Source organism: Lepidochelys olivacea (genome assembly GCF_965140295.1).
Source record: "Lepidochelys olivacea isolate rLepOli2 genome assembly, chromosome: 3".
NCBI classification, from domain to species: Eukaryota; Metazoa; Chordata; order Testudines; family Cheloniidae; genus Lepidochelys; species Lepidochelys olivacea.
Genome location: NC_140413.1, coordinates 88,474,854 through 88,490,795, shown reverse-complemented (window position 1 = coordinate 88,490,795; position 15,942 = coordinate 88,474,854). Strand labels below are relative to the sequence as shown.

The 15,942-nt window shown below is 44.5% G+C and overlaps 1 protein-coding gene across 1 annotated transcript in view; it reads left to right on the top strand.

The window, feature by feature from the left end:
* Window positions 1-472: 472 nt before the first annotated feature.
* The window catches only part of HDAC2 (histone deacetylase 2), a 57,618-nt gene continuing 42,148 nt past the window's right edge, over window positions 473-15,942 (top strand). Inside the window, exon 1 of the mRNA XM_084623420.1 lies at window positions 473-612. Within this exon, the coding sequence (XP_084479546.1) occupies window positions 561-612 (52 nt within the window). The 5' untranslated portion in view covers window positions 473-560. The remainder of the gene's footprint in view (window positions 613-15,942) is intronic.

The following is a 15,942-nucleotide window of genomic DNA, read 5'->3' as shown; positions in this document are numbered from 1 at the left end:
CGCGGCGGCAGCTGGCTGGCGTCTTCCCGCGGGGACGGGGAGCCGGCGGCGGATGCGCAGCCCCTGTCCCCCGCCTCCTCCTGGAGCACGCGACGCGATACAGGCCGACGGGCGGGGGGGGGAGGATGCTCCGCGCATGCGCCGGAGCAGAGGCTGTCCTCATTGTGGGGAGGGGGAGAGCGCGCACCACCCCCTACCTCGCGCGGGCGGGCGGGCGGTACCACTGTGTAACGCTGAGGGTTGGGCCCCCCACCCATTTCCTTTGTCACGGGGGCGCCTTCCACCGCTTCCCGCTCGGGCCAGAGTGGGGGGTGGGAGGGTGTCGCTCCGCGTCCAGCGCTGGAGGGCGGCGGGCGAATGGAGCGAGGGACGCGGGGCTGAGGCACGCGTACGTCGCCCCCTCCCCCCGGCTCGGCCGCAGAGTGGGCGCGTCCCCCTTCCCCGCTGTTGATGGTCGGGTCGTTGCGTGGCTGCCGCCGCTGCCCCCGGCGTCGCGAGTTCACGCTCGCTCGGCTCCCGCCCGCCCGCCCCGGCTTCAGCCTCGGCCTCCCGGCGGCCCCATGGCGTACAGTCAGGGCGGCGGCAAGAAGAAAGTCTGTTATTACTATGACGGTGAGCGGCGGGGGCGGGCAGCGGCGGGGCCACGAGCTGAGGGACGCGGAACTCGAGTTCCCCGGTTCCCCGCGCCCGGGCTTCTGCGTCTCGATCGCAGCCCCTGGGAGCTCTCCGGCGCCGCCGCCCCGGCCCCGGCAGCGGGGTGTCTGGTTCCAGGCACGGCTGGGGCTGGGCGGCTGGGGGCGGCCCCGCCTAGGGGCGGCGGCGGGCTGCTGGGGCCGATCGCAGCCCCCGTTATCAAGGCGACGCTCTTAGCGCCTGGCGTAGCAGCTGGGGAGCCTCCGTGTCTCTGGCGGAGAAGCGGGTGGCCGAGGGCGATGAACCGCCGCGGCTGCCCCTTGTGTTTTGGCAGCCTCCCGGCCGGGGCAACGCACACTGGCGTGCACGACAGTTTGCTGGCCGTGTCTGCGCATCTTGGCTCGGGGATGCTCCTCAAATGCGCAAACTACGTCTTGTGACTTATCTGACCAATACCACATAGCTAAGCCATGTTTGAAATTTGGGTTGCTTTGCATTGCGTTTCATGTATTTGCAGCACACCGTAAGGTGGAAACTTCCCTGTCTCCCATCCCGCCCCCCGAAAAACACTCTACACAAAGCAGGAAAGTTCCCTTTGCTCGCTGACTTTCTGCTCGCAGCGTGAGGCTAAAGTTATTGGTCAGATTACTTGTTTGAGGCTAAGTTTCTGCATAAATAAAGATGCATGGGATAAGTCTTACTCTTGACAGTTGAGAATGGGTGGCATGGATGGGGGATTTTGCTATTAGAGGTAGTGAAGAAAGGTGATGAGACTGCTTTGCGTTCCTATTACATGTATTGTCATAATTTGAGATCTGGAGAGCAGAGTCTCCAGCCTAGGATGATGCCAGAGGTGCTGCTGCTGTGGTAGATGGGCTGATCAGAAATCCCAGACCTGAAGAAGGTTTCAGAGTAACAGCCGTTCTCTGTGTGGCTCAAAAGCTCTCTCTCACTAGTAGAAGTTGGTCCAGTAAAAGACATTGCCTCACCTACCTTGTCTATTCAGAAAAATGGCAGATTTGTTGGGGCCTAGTCAGGGTTTCTAACATGCTGCCAAGACAGGCAGAGTTGTGTGGTTACCGCCCCCTTCTCTTTGTCCTTCACTCTGCTTCTTTGTTCAGCATAAGGGGGAAAAGAGGCCCCTGTTAAGGAGAATTTTGCTGAAACTGGCATCTGACTTTTCTCTGGAAGAAGAGTAGGCACTGTTAGTCTTACTGAAGGGAAGATTGCACTGATATTTCTGTTTATATTTGCCTGTCTTGAAACTAAAAATGTAGGTATATGGTTGTGCAGTGTATCAGAAAAAGCAAAATCTGCTTGGTTAGTAGACCATTTCACTAGAGTGCAATACTGTGGCATTTTAATAGTAGCCTAAGAATTGTAAGCTCCATTGCTTGGATTCCTACACAGCTGAAAAACTACATGGGGAAGGAGAATGAAAAAAGCACTGGGTTAAGGAACAGTTCTGTGTTGGCAGGGTGATGAACTAGTGATCAAATTGGTCTCAACCACCTCAGATTTCCTTGAAAATGGATGTTCTTATGGTCAGTTGGAGACTCAGTATTTTCCTCCATGACTGTTCAGACTCCTAATTATTTAACATTTCTCCTGCTGTGTGAGAGCATCTTTCCCATTGTCTGCTGTGCTCATCAATATTCATAGTTTCAGAGTAACAGCCGTGTTAGTCTGTATTCGCAAAAAGAAAAGCAGTACTTGTGGCACCTTAGAGACTTGGTTAGTCTCTAAGGTGCCACAAGTACTCCTTTTCTTTTTGCGAATATTCCTAGTATTCATCTGGGTTAGAATGTTTCAGAAGACTTTTTTTTAAAACCTGAAACCAGCATTGAATGAAGTGCCAAAGTCAATGGTTATTTTACATTCTTTCCAAATGTAATAGATCAAAACTGCGTACTTAGAAATTAGCAAAGCTTATCAGAGAAAATTTCAAAACTAATTTCTGATATAGCTGGGAAAAGTTCCTAACCCACTTACAGTTCATTCAGCATTTCTTCTAATTTCCATGCTGTGTTGTACCCACAGAGGTTTGTAAATGTTCCTCCTACTGTATGTAAAGGGAAAAGGGCTCACGACCTTAAATGATATGAAAGTTGTAATATGGAAATACTACAACAGATATGGAAGTACATCTGTGGGTGGATGCAAACTTACACCTAGCTGATGACATCAAGCTGGAGTTTATTAAAGATTTCTTTGCTGTTTGTTGTGTCAAAGACTTTTGTAGAGAAACATGACTCCTTCATTCAAGTTTTGATTCCAATTTTCACTTTGTTTCTTTGGAAATATGTAGAAGTCAAGAAGTGTACACTAAAAATTGTAAACGTGTAAAAGAGGCACACTAATTCAATGTAGTGTGTTTTAAGATGTAATTTAGTACTTTCCCTACTTTGTAGTAATTTTAGTATGGTTATTGGCAGAGAGAAGTTACTCTATCAAATCAGCATTTCACTTTGCAAATCTGCTTACTGCATGTATTGAGATTAACATCTGCTTGTCTTATTGACTGTTTTGGTACCTTTAAGTCTTGTTAGTACCGCAAAACTCAGCAATGGGAGAACTAGCTTGATTTTACTCATGCTTATGCTTGTAACAGAGTTGTTAATGAAGTCCATGTTGCAGAATTTTTATTGCTGGTGGTGATGTGTTGAGCTAGAAAGAACCCTAGCTTCACTTTCAAATCATAAGCTAACTGCAGTGAAGGGAGCATTATTTTACTTGAACTGAGCAAGTATGATATAGAAATGCTGAGATAAACACATGAACCCATGAGGTTATTTTTAGATTAAATGCATTCTATTGCCAGCCTTCAGAATTGGAATGTGTCGGCTTTAAGGGTATATTCACACTGCATTGTAAACTCAGGACTGTGGGACTTATTTTTGTTCAATGTTCCCAAGCCTGTGTTTAGGTATATCCATTATATTGTAAACCTGGACTGACAGTTGCTGGACCTGGATCTCACGGCCATGCTAACGTGTCTATACTGCCCTATGCAGACCTTCAGACTTGGTTCTGAGGCTTCAGCTACATTCACACTGAAAACACTCTGACACTTGGGCTCTGACTCACTCCAGCATGGTCCTGAGTGCTTGCTGACCTGAGTCAGACTGATTTGTGTGTGGAGGGAAGGGAGGTGTAGGGCTCAAACCTGAGTCAGAGCCTGGGCTTAGTGTGTGATGTAGACATATAGTATATTAAAGTAGTATTTTGGTTTACAAATGTCTCTTAGGTCCTTCCTTGTTCACGTTGACTAGAATAGTGCTTAGATACAATGAGCTATTAAAGTGGTTAAGCACAGTTTTGTAGAACCATACTGTACAGTTTTCGAACAATACTGTAACTAGCCCAGTTGCAGCTGATGAGTAGATTCATAGACTACAAGGTAAGAAGGGACCATGGTGATCATGCTGTCTGACCTGAATAATCCAGGTCCTAGAACTTCCCCAAAATAATTCCTAGAGAATAGTTTAGAAAAACATCCAGTTTTGATCAGCGTGAATTTGATTTAAATCACTAGTCAGGAAGACTCAATTTAATCATGGATTTCTACCTAGAAGTGTATTCTTGTTGGTTTTTATAACCTTAATACATTATATTCTTCATAACTCGGATATAGGTTTCATTTTTAGAAGGTACACGCTATACATTTTTGAAGTGATTTATTTTGAAAACTTTTCAGATTACTTTTACAGCTCTATCAGAAAATGAATGATTGGTAATTTTATTTACTTATTTATTTCAAAGGTAATTGAAGAAGATATTTATGAAGTCATTGGGAGGTGAACTATCTCAAATTCAACAGGTTAATCATTAATATTTGGAGGATTTTCTTGCCATGCTGTATTAGGAGGAGATCATCACCAGACAGACATTTAAATTGTTTTATTTAACTAAACATTATGTATTCTGGATTTCTTTCTTCAACAGTAAACATATAATATTATAACAAAGCATATGAATTTTTGAATTTAGTTAAAGATTCAATGTTTTTAAAATCAAACCTGATTTTTATTTTGTTTTTAACTAAAATATTAGCAAAACAAAAATTAAATCCACTATGTCAGTCAGGTCAACATGAGAAACTTAAAATATTGGCCTCTGCAGCTAACTCAGTCGTCTTCACTTTCATTTTCCTGTTTGTTCATAATCTGGAAAAGAAAAACCAGCTTTCCTGTTTTTTCAGGTCCCAAACGATTTCTCAATTTGGCATGAATTAGTCCAAAGGAAGAAAATATTGTTTCTACCCTGGCAGAAGAAGCTACTGCTGTTAAAAGTGAGATTATCACTTCAACAGTCTCTGAATCCAAGTGCTTAAGTGACTTCCACCAGTTCACTGGTGTGACTTGCTTTAAAACATCATCAGCAGACATATATTTCTTGAATGGTTAATTACCCTTACTGTTAAAAATTCACATCTTACTTTTTTTTTTTTTTTTAATTTATCTAACTTCAACTTCCAGCCATTGGATCTTGTTATATCTTTGCTAGATTGAAGAGCCATTTAGCATATTTGTTCCCCATGTAGGTACCTATAGACTATAATGAAGTCAACCTTTAACCTTCTCTTTGTTAACCTAGATAAATTGAGCTAATTGAGTCTCTTACTGTAGGTATGGTATGTTTTCTAATCCTACAATGATGGCTCTGCTCTGAACCCTCTCCAATTTATTAACATCCTTCCTGAAAAGTAGACATCAGAACTGGATGCAGTACTCCAGCTGTCACACCAGTGCCAAATAGAAGAGTAAAATAAGCTTTCTAATCCTACTTGTGTTAGCCCTTTTGGCCATAGAGTTGCACTAGGAGTGCACATTCAGCTGAGTATTCCCACAAAATGTTCAGAGTCACTGCTTCCCAAAATAGTCGCCCATCTTGTATACGCTCAGGAACAAGGAATATATGCCATACTTAGATTTACATTTATCCATATTAAAACATACATTATTGGCTTGCCTCCCAATCCAATGTCTCTGTCAGTGACCTGTCCTCTTTACTGTTTACCACCCTCCTCAATTCTTGTGTCAGTTTCAAACTTTATCAGAGATGATTTTGTTTTCTTACAGGTCATTGATATATTGTAGGCAAACATATTGCAAGTATTTTTAGATTTTCTTATATGTATCCTGCACAATTTAATATGGATGTTTAAAAGGTCCCTTCTGCACTGATATTGTAGAGATCTAGGCAGGAACATGTTCCATGTCGGCAAGACTAAACCCGTTTGAATTATGGGCAGGGCACTACTGTGCTCAAATGCCGTTTAAATACGGTAACATTTGTAATATAAATCAGCCACAGTTCAGCATGTTATGTGTGTATGTAAAGTATTCTAAAACTGAAAACTATTTCATATGTGTTTCCAAGCCCTGTGCCTAATAGTCTGGAAACCCCATACATCAGCCTCCATGCTGTGTTCCTGTAATGGTGTTAGGCTGGTCTTCGAATGTAGTTGTGACTATGCTGACAAGCTTAAGACAAGCTAAGAAAAATCTTTGGAGACACAACTAATAGAAAAAACTGAAGTGAATGTGCAGGGGGGCAGCGGTAGCTCAGTGGTTTGAGCATTGGCCTGCTAAACCCAGGATTGTGAGTTTAATCCTTGAGGGGGCCATTTAGGGATCGGGGGCAAAAATTGGGGATTGGCCCTGCTTTGAGCAGGGGGTTGGACGAGATGACCTCCTGAGGTCCCTTCCAACTCTGATATTCTATGATTCTGTGATCCTACGATTGGCTGACTACCTTTCCAAACATTCTGCATCATGAATTTGTCCACTGCTTTGTAGATACATTTGTAATGACTTTACTAGAAAGCATAGAATTTTCACATAGAATTGAATGTGTGGGAGTAAATTATCACTTGGAAAAAACAGACTAGAAATAGATACACAGTTACTTCAAGTGTAAAGCTTTTGAAGTATGTTATAGTAATGTGGTGGCCAAGCTGTCATGTGCATACGTAACTTTTTTTATATATAGCTTAATTTACAAAATGTGGTATACTCTTTGGCTCTGATCCTACTAGTGTAAGACTGACTTCTTAATTGTACTTGTTACTGAACTGACTTGAGAAACTTTATGCTACTTTTGTAAAAGCGCTTACTAAAGATGCAGCCTATTGAAGTGCTTCTACAGGCATTTGGCTGCCTTGTAAGCTTGCTTGTAGCTACTGAATACGCAAGCTAAATTTTTTAAAGCTTAATTTTTTTTATAGTTAACAATAGTAGATCCCATTGAATTTAATGGGGAGCTGTGGGTATTTAACCCTTTCTTTCGCTGTAAGTGCTAATCTAAAAAAGCCTCCAAAACCTGTGCACACCTGTTAGTTCTTGCTAACTGTTCTTTTAAATTCAGGACCATCTCTACTGCAAAGAGAACGTTGTAGAAGACGAGTGTAATATGCAGTTTAAAGTAAATACTTCAGAGATCAGAATGTGGCAATATACATATAGTAACTTTGTAAGTTTGAAATATTTTAATTTCAGTTAATGCTGGGAGATAAAGTGGGAGAAGCCAAAAAAACCCCAAACATTGCTAGGACATCTGATCTCCATTTGTATTCCATTTTTATAGCATAACATGAGCACAATGCAGGGGCAGAAAACAAACCTTAATTTTGAATTTCTATTTGGTTTGTCACAGTTTATGCTTAGAAGAACTCTTGTGCACAACAGCATCTCAGCGTTGGTGCAGTTATTAGTGCCTGACAATCACATAATTGATATTGGACAGACTACAGAGCAATTGCTTCCAGTCTTTCTTTGCTGAAACCCTCTTGTGACAAACTGGTAGATTTTCCCCTTGAGCCCCTTATGCTTTGTCCCAGAAATTGCTATCTTATTTTTTGTCTATTCTCTCATTTTACTGTCTCCGTAATTTTTTTTCACTTATCTTTTTTTCTCCTCTTGATTTTCTTACTCTCTTTCCTTCGCCTCTGTAGTTTTCTCCATATTACCGGAGACTCACCTACACTGGCAAAAATCAAATGTTCATAATTCACCGGAGTAGCTGTGATAGAATATGCAGTCTTAGGGTAGTCATCAAGGTATGTGTACATTTACAGCAGCATGTAGCGTACAGACACTTCACGCCCAGCTATCATGGATATAAATAGCAATGAAGATTGTGTGGCCTGCCTTAGGTGAGTAAAGTGCCTGCATGTCTAAAGGCTAAGGTAAATACCTTACACTCTCTCTACGCACCTAAGCAGTGGCTCCCATTTCTACACTGCTATTTTCATCAGCATAGCGTCCTGCTGCCTGCCCCTGCCAGAGCAGTTCGTCGCTGCTCTGGAGCCTTTCCACACTGCCTTCCACATTGCTGCCACATGTAGCCACGCTTGTCACTGAAATGTGTACATGCAGCTGGCTTTTACTGCAGGCATGGAGCTATACATGTAATGCCTGTGTTCTAGATGCCATGGTAAGGCCTCAGGTATTTGTCCTCTTACAGTTTTTAATGCTGTTCTTTTACCTCTAAAAGGAAAATGCCATTCTATTCCTATTAGCCAAACATGCAAACTGCTTCCATTTCACATATAAGTGCTTAAACTGACTTTATAATATTTATTATAAATAGTTCCCTGGAAAGGAAGACTTCCTTACAAATTAAAGTAAAGGTTGATAGATGTGATGAATACATCTATGGAGGATACCAGGACAAGCTTTTAAAATGAAAACTTATATACTTATCTGGACAAAGGGTTTGGCAACACTTGCAGATGTAGAGCGCTGTGAGTTAAACCAGCCCTGGGAAAGCACTACAGTGTGTTCACACTGTCAGCTGCAAGCGCACTGGCGTGGCCACATTTTCGGCACTTGCAGCGGCACTGGGAATGGTGCATTATGGACAGCTATCCCACAGAGCACCTCTTCCCATTCTGGCTCTGTGGCTTGTGGGAAGGGGACAGGGGGTGCGGGGCAGTCTGGGTCCTGTCCCAACGCTCCGCGTTGCATTGCTTTGCATCCAGCAATCCCTGTACTTCCGTCTGGATTTGGCGCCATTTTTCAGCATTTTTTGTACTGCGCGCTCTGTCTTCCCTTTCAGTCTGCGGGAATGGATCCCGAACTTCTGAGGAATATGCTGATGGGTCTCACCAGCATGTCACAAATGGCAGTCGAGTTACTCCTTAAGTTACAAACAGACAGAGAGGAGTCCGACGATGATGTCAACTCGCATAACACATATGACACGAGTTTGCTTGTGGCATTCACGGACATGCTCACCACCGTGGAATGCCACTTTTGGGCTCGGGAAACAAGCACTGAGTGGTGGGATCACATCGTCATGCAAGTCTGGGATGACTAGCAGTGGCGGCAGAACTTTCGGATGAGAAAAGCCACTTTCATGGGACTGTGATGAGCTCGCCCCCACTCTGCAGCGCAAGGACACAAGATTGAGAGCTGCCCTGCCGGTGGAGAAGCAGGTGGCTATTGCAATCTGGAAGCTGGCAACTCCAGACAGCTACCGATTGGTCACTAACCAGTTTGGAGTGGGAAAGTTTACCGTTGGAATCGTGTTGATGCAAGTTTGCAGGGTCATTAATTGCATCCTTCTCAGAAGAACTGTGACTCTGGGTAAGGTGCATGACATTGTCGCTGGCTTTGCACAAATGAGTTTCTCTAACTGTGGAGGGGTGATAGATGGGACGCATATTCCAATTCTGGCACCAGCCCACCAGGCCTCCAAGAACGTTAATCGGAAGGGCTATTTCTCTGTGGTTCTCCAGGCGCTTGTGGATCACCGTGGGCGTTTCACTGATGCAGGCTGGTCCAGAAAGATGCATGACGCACACATTTTTTGGAACACAGACCTGTTCAGGAAGCTGTAAATTGGGTCTTTCTTCCCAGACCAGAAGATCACCATGGGGAAAGTCGAAATGCCCATTGTGATCCTTGGAGACCCTGCTTACCCTTTCATGCCGTGGGTCATGAAACCCTACACGGGGAGCCTTGACCATTGAAAGAGCTCCTTGCGCTATCTGTAGGGGAAGCTGGACCTAGCCAGTGACAACATCCCCACGGTTATATCCGCGTGCTGTACGCTCCGTAACATTTGTGAAGGGAAGGGTGAAAGATTCACTCAGGCGTGGACCTCTGAGGTTGAATACCTGGAGGATGAATTTGAACAGCCAGAGAGCAAGGCTCTTAGGTGGGTCCAGTGCGGTGCTGCAAGGATTAGGGATGCCTTGTGGGAGCAATTTGAGGTTGAAAGCCACCAATAATGCCTGGTGCCCTGCACAGGAGTGAAGTGCAGTGGTTCCAATGTTAGTAGGAATCTGTGTTTGCTACACTGACATGCAGTGTCTGTTTCTTTCCTGGGCTAAGGTATTTTTTACTTAATGCAATAATAAAGAATGTTTTCAAAGCCAAAAAAATCCATTTATTGAAAAGAAACACAACTGCTTTGGAAACAGAAGGGCAAGGGGGTGGGGAGGGGAACAGTACAATCACAGATTTGCATATGTCCTGTTATCATACTCCGCCTTCCTGTTTGGAGTTCTGTGCAATAAGTGCTGCACTTCTGGCTAGCTAAAATGCATGGTGATGGGGATTGAGTGCAGTGGGTAAGGATCGTAGTTTGCAGGGTTGGGTGGTGAAGCCACAGGTGTTGGCAGCTGGTTGTGATAAGAACACGGATGTTGAGGAAAGTGGGTTGGAGATGACATGGAGGCACAAGGGAAAGAGTTTTGGGACAAGGGCTGCGGGGGGGCACGGTAGTGCTCCACCTGCATTGCTACGAGCGCCTGTCTCGAGTCCGTTTGGCGCTCCGTAATGCTTAGCAGCCTCTCTGTGCTTTGGTGCTGGCAATCTGCATTCTGCTGGCGGACTCTCCTTTCACTTTCCTGCCACTCCTGCGCTTTTTGATTTTCATTAAGGGACTGCTGCATGACTTCATGCCGCATGTCCTCTTTGCTTCTATGTGGCTGCTTCTTAATTCTTTGGAGTCTTTCGACCGGTGATAACAAGGATGGCTGAGATCTCAAGTTTGCATCTGTAAAGACAAAATGCAACACTTAACAGAGGCAGCATTGTTCACACTAGACGGAGCAATGATTCCGCCGTACTTAAAGTAGACAAGCACAATCTACACAATAGCAGAATTTGCCCATCCCAGAGCAAGCGCACATAATTCACAGGAGCCCCAAAATGGTGAGTAAGCACAGGAGCAAGGGGGACTGATTGTTTTACGGCCGTACTGTCCTCTAGGGTTCTGTGCCTTGGGGAGAACCAACAGCTGCAGGGGGCCCTTATACTGAACACTGTCCCCACATTTTCCACAGGAGTTTGTTCTGGAAGATATCTCGCTGCTGAGGGTGTCCTGGGAAGGAAGGGAGGGTCTTCTACTACAATGCGGCTTCCGCCCTGGTTCATATGTAGCTTGCCTGTGTGCAGCAGTGGTCCCACTGCCTCATGGCACTGTGACACAGACATGTTAGCCTTTCAAGGACAAGGAGCACAGTAGCTCTGCCAAGAAACCCGCGCAAGCAGATTGCACAGCTTCTGCATGAGACATTTGAAGAGATCACTGAGGCCGATTACCGTCATGGGAGAGAGCACATCAATGCCCTATTCCGTATCTAGGCATGCATGCAGCCCTAACCCTCTTCACCTCAAGAGCCCACACCGAACAACTTCCTTCCCAAAATAAAAGCCACTTACCGGGCACCTCCTCCGGTGTTTATTCTCCCCGAAGCACCGGCTGCTGCAACTAGCTACCTTCCTCCTAGCTTGAGTACAGCTCCTGGCTACATGCATCTAGATATGTCAGGCTGTCGCCCTCCTCCTCAACACCCTCGCTTCTGCTTTCCTCCTTCTCCTGCCTTGTTGAACTGGGCTCTGAAGTGTCCATGGTGGTACTCAGAGTGGAGGTGGGGTCGGCCCCAAGTATTGCGTCCAGCTCTTTGTAGAAATGGCAAGTCGCGGGGGCAGCACTGGAGCGGCAGTTTGCCGTGTGGGTTTTATGGTAGGCATTCCGCAGCTCCTTCACTTTAACCCTGCACTGCTGTGCGTCCCGGTCATGGCTCCTTTCCGTCGTGTCCCTTGATATCTACCCAAAGGTATCGTAATTCCTATGGCTGGAGCACAGCTGGGACTGGACAACTTCCTCCTCACTAACGCTGAGGTCCAGCATCTCGCCATTGCTCCATACTGAGGATCGCCTGGCGCGTGGAGGCATGGTCACCTGGAAAGATTCGCTGAGAGCACTCCATGCCTGGCTGAGAAAACAGGAAGTGGATTTTCAAAATTTCCAGAGAATTTAAAGGGCGGGTCTGACAGTTGATCACCTGACGGCAGGGCAATAGACTTCAAAGTGATGACCAGAGTTGCTAGAACAGGCATTGTGGGACACTTCTGGAGGCTGATCAGAGATCATTAACAGAGCAGGGCATCCACACTGGCGCCGCGGCGCTCCAGCCAGGCCACATCAAGCGTTATGCTTCTCATCAAGGTGGATTACCAGGAGCGCTCCAGCTGCGGAGTCCGGGCTCTCTCTGTGCCTTGCCAGTGTGGATGCGTTATGAGTTAGGGCGCCTGGGACCGCTTTAATGCGCTTTAACTCGCAAGTGTAGCCAAGCCCTAAGTTTCATGAAGGGAGATGTGTGCTCAAAAAGGTATTTCTGCTTGCCGTGGTGTTGTGCATTTCTGAAATATCTCCGCTTTCTTAAACACATCCTTCTCAGAAGGACTTGAACACTGAAAATATATTTAAAAGTTGTTTGTTACAGAGGCTTTTAAAAAAAATTAGGTGGACTGAGTAAAAATACTTAATTTTACTCAATGACATGGAATGCTTTTAATTCTGTTTGTCTCTCTATCCATTAACCTTTTGAGGAGAAAAATCAGTAATTCAGTCTCTATTTTAAACAATACCCTACTCATTTCCGAAATTATGATGTTAAGTTAGAAGATTGGTAGGAAATGTAAACTCTTTTTATTAAGCATAAATAACATTCCAAAATGCATTTCTTTTAACACCTGGAGAAAATATACTATTCAAAGGCTTTATTGTGCAATTATTTGGCTCCTTAAGTACCAGACTGTATTCCTGGCGCAAAGCCTTATGATTTAGTGGTTCAGCAGTAGTTTCATAAAACTAAATGCTTACCAGCGTGGGTCTTCCACCTATACTTTCGGCAGCATATATTGCTCTGGAGCACACTTGCCTAATTACCAAATATGGTAACATTTGGTAAGGTGTGTTAGCCAACTCCGGCAACATATTACTGTCTAAAGTATCTTATAACCCAGTCAAGCTTCAGGCCTGGATATCATTGCAGTGGTTGATCTCTTACCATTGGAATAATTATAGTTACTAACTTTTTATTAAAATCATATTGCATTGTTGTTGGTAGACTTTGACACTAATTATGATATGCTGCTTAGTTGTAGGACCTAGTATAAGTGGAATGGTTTACTTTAAGTTGATTGTGTTCAGTCTTCTCAGACAACCTATAGCAGGGATCGGCACCGTTGGCACGCGGCCCGTCAGGGAAATACACTGGCGGGCCGGGGCGGTTTGTTTACCTGCAGCATCCGCAGGTTCGGCCGATTACAGCTCCTACTGGCCACGGTTCACCGTTCCAGACCAGTGGGGGCTACGGGAAGCGGCAGCCAGCACATCCCTCAGCCCACGCTGCTTCTCACAGCCCCCATTGGCCTGGAACAGTGAACCGCGGCCAGTGGGAGCTGCGATCGGCCGAACCACCGGACACTGCAGGTAAGCAAATCCTCACGGCCTGCCAGAGGATTTCCCTGATGGGCCGTGTGCCAAAGTTTGCCAATCTCCGACCTATAGGGTTGTGATGTGCAACTGTTTGTTTTCCCTGGGGGCTCTTGTTAGCGTAATCCTATGGTACATGCTTGTGTGGTCAATATGGTAGTAACACACTTAGGCAGTTCATCTAGCCATCCCAATATCTGTGTACTTGTCTGTATGTACATCAACACATACAGTGGCATGTAGAGTACAGACAGTGCACGCTCAGTTAGTTCATGTATAAATATCAGTGTAGACAATGAGACATGACTTAATCAAGTAGAGTGCTCTACATGTTTGAACCCTAGGGTATATGTCGTACACGACTCTCTACGTGCAGAAATAGTGTCTACGCTGCTATTTTTAATAGTGTAGTGTTCTGCTGCCTTCCCCTGCCAGAGCCTTTCCTTATTGCAGTGAAAGATTTCATTGAGCTGCCAGTGTCTTTCCCTGCTGCCTCCAAGCTGCTGGAGCCTTTCACTGCCACGTGTAAATATGTGTATCCTACACACCACCGCAAGTGTAGACAAGGTTAGAGTGCCCTCTTCATCAGGCCCAGACAGAATAGATTCTTGTTCACTTAATGTATGCCTACATTGCAATCAAAAACCTGTAGCATGGAGTCTCGGAGCCGGGGTCAGTTGATTCAGGCTCATGGGACTATAAAATTGCTGTGTAGATGGTCATGCTCAGACTAGAGCGTGGGCTGTGGGACCCTTCCCTCTTTCAAGATCTCAGACCCCAGGCTCCAGCCGAAGCCTGAACATCTACACTGCAGTTTTATGGCCCTGTAGTCAAAGCCCATGAGCCCAAGTCAGCTGACCCAGGATAGCCCTGGCCATTCTGCCAGTCTTTTATTGTAGTGTAGAATGTACCCTTATGGGTTGAGCCAACTCCCGCAGAAGTCAGTGAGTCTTTCTATTGATTTCAGAGTGTTGGGTTGGGTCTTTAATATTAGAATATTAGGACTTGAGCAAAAACAACCTGGGTCAAGCTATATCAGAGTAAAACCGAAATGATGCACTTTTTTCAGAGTAGATAAATTTGGCTCATTAAAATGCTTGTCTGTTCAAGTTAGTTTAATCTGAGGTTTTTACTCTATTCATCTTTGCTCATGGACACCAAGAAAGTAATGCCAGTTTGGTACAATTTCCTGAAAACTATTCCTGTCTCCAATACGGACCTAACCACAATAATATCTGAGTTTGTAACCTATCAACTGTGGGGATGTTCTTTACCTGGGGGCTGGCTGGGAGCCACTGGAGCACTGACCTGGCACAGAACGTGCCTTAGTGGGTTAGTCAGAGCTTGTTATTTTGGTACTCCTTAGTTGCAGTGGCTCTTTTCTTTGGTAAAAATTCAAAGTCTTGGCTGTCACCTGGTATGCAATATATGGTTTATAATGCAGTTACGTCCAAGATTAGAATTTTCTCTATGCCCTGCCATGGTCTGTAGTCTGCAAGTGCTCAAACTGCCATTGGAAGCAAGCTATTCTCCACTGTGGATTGTTATTGCTTTTGCAGTTGCTCCTACTGGTTACTTTCTAAGGTTCACAACTGGCAACAGTTTCACAAGAGACAAGCCAACTCTTTTTCAGGTTAAGTGTGAATAGTTTTCCACCCAGTCTTCACCTACTCTTGCCAAAAAAAAAAAAAAAAAAAATGCCTGTGGACCGTCAAATAGGTTTCTTGTCCCTGATAATGAAGTGGCATACCTTTTTTTTGTGCTAAATGACAACATATGAGAACTAAAAATACACGTAATAGAGTGCCTACTAATAACAATTACATTTGAATTTAGTCAGTGGTCTAAAAATGGTTGACGAATCGATGGTCCACAGTACAGAAAGTTTTGAGAGGGGAGACGGGTCCATGGGATTCTTTCTTACAAAGTGGCCTGTGAAATATGAAAGTGGGAAAATTACTAATCTTAACCTCTGTCCAGTGTTAGTCTGATATGCTGTCAGAACGAAGGTGGTGACCTTCATATAACGATCTAGATAGATAATTCTCTTAAGGACTAAAGAGATTATGTAACTTTTCTTTATCCACTAAACTTGAATAAAAACTCTGTTAATTTTATGTAATGCCCTAGTTGCCTGAGTAGAAATAGTATGCTTATATTATCAAAAGCTGATCTGTGTATTGAAATAAAGGAAGGTGGTAACACAAAGGGTAGTCCTATCCAGTCAGTGAGCTGCTAATATTAAGGCAAAAGTTTGTACAGCTGAGAAGTCTAAAGGAAGCTTGATTCTGAAGATGAAATAAGACATTAGAGAGAATAAAAACATTCGTTTTACTTTTTTTTTTAAAGAAATAAGATTCTGAAAAAATGAGCAATGTGCAGGGGAATGTTTCTGAATGAAACGAACCATATGTAAAATATGCATCCTAATGGGCACTTTGTGACCAACTTTTTTTCTCAAATACCTCTATCTCTTGTCTTTTCAGGAATGATTTTTAGGATGCACTCTGAAACTTCTAATTGGCACCCTAAGGCTATTCACTTAAGGTTGTCTTAAATATTTGACAAAGG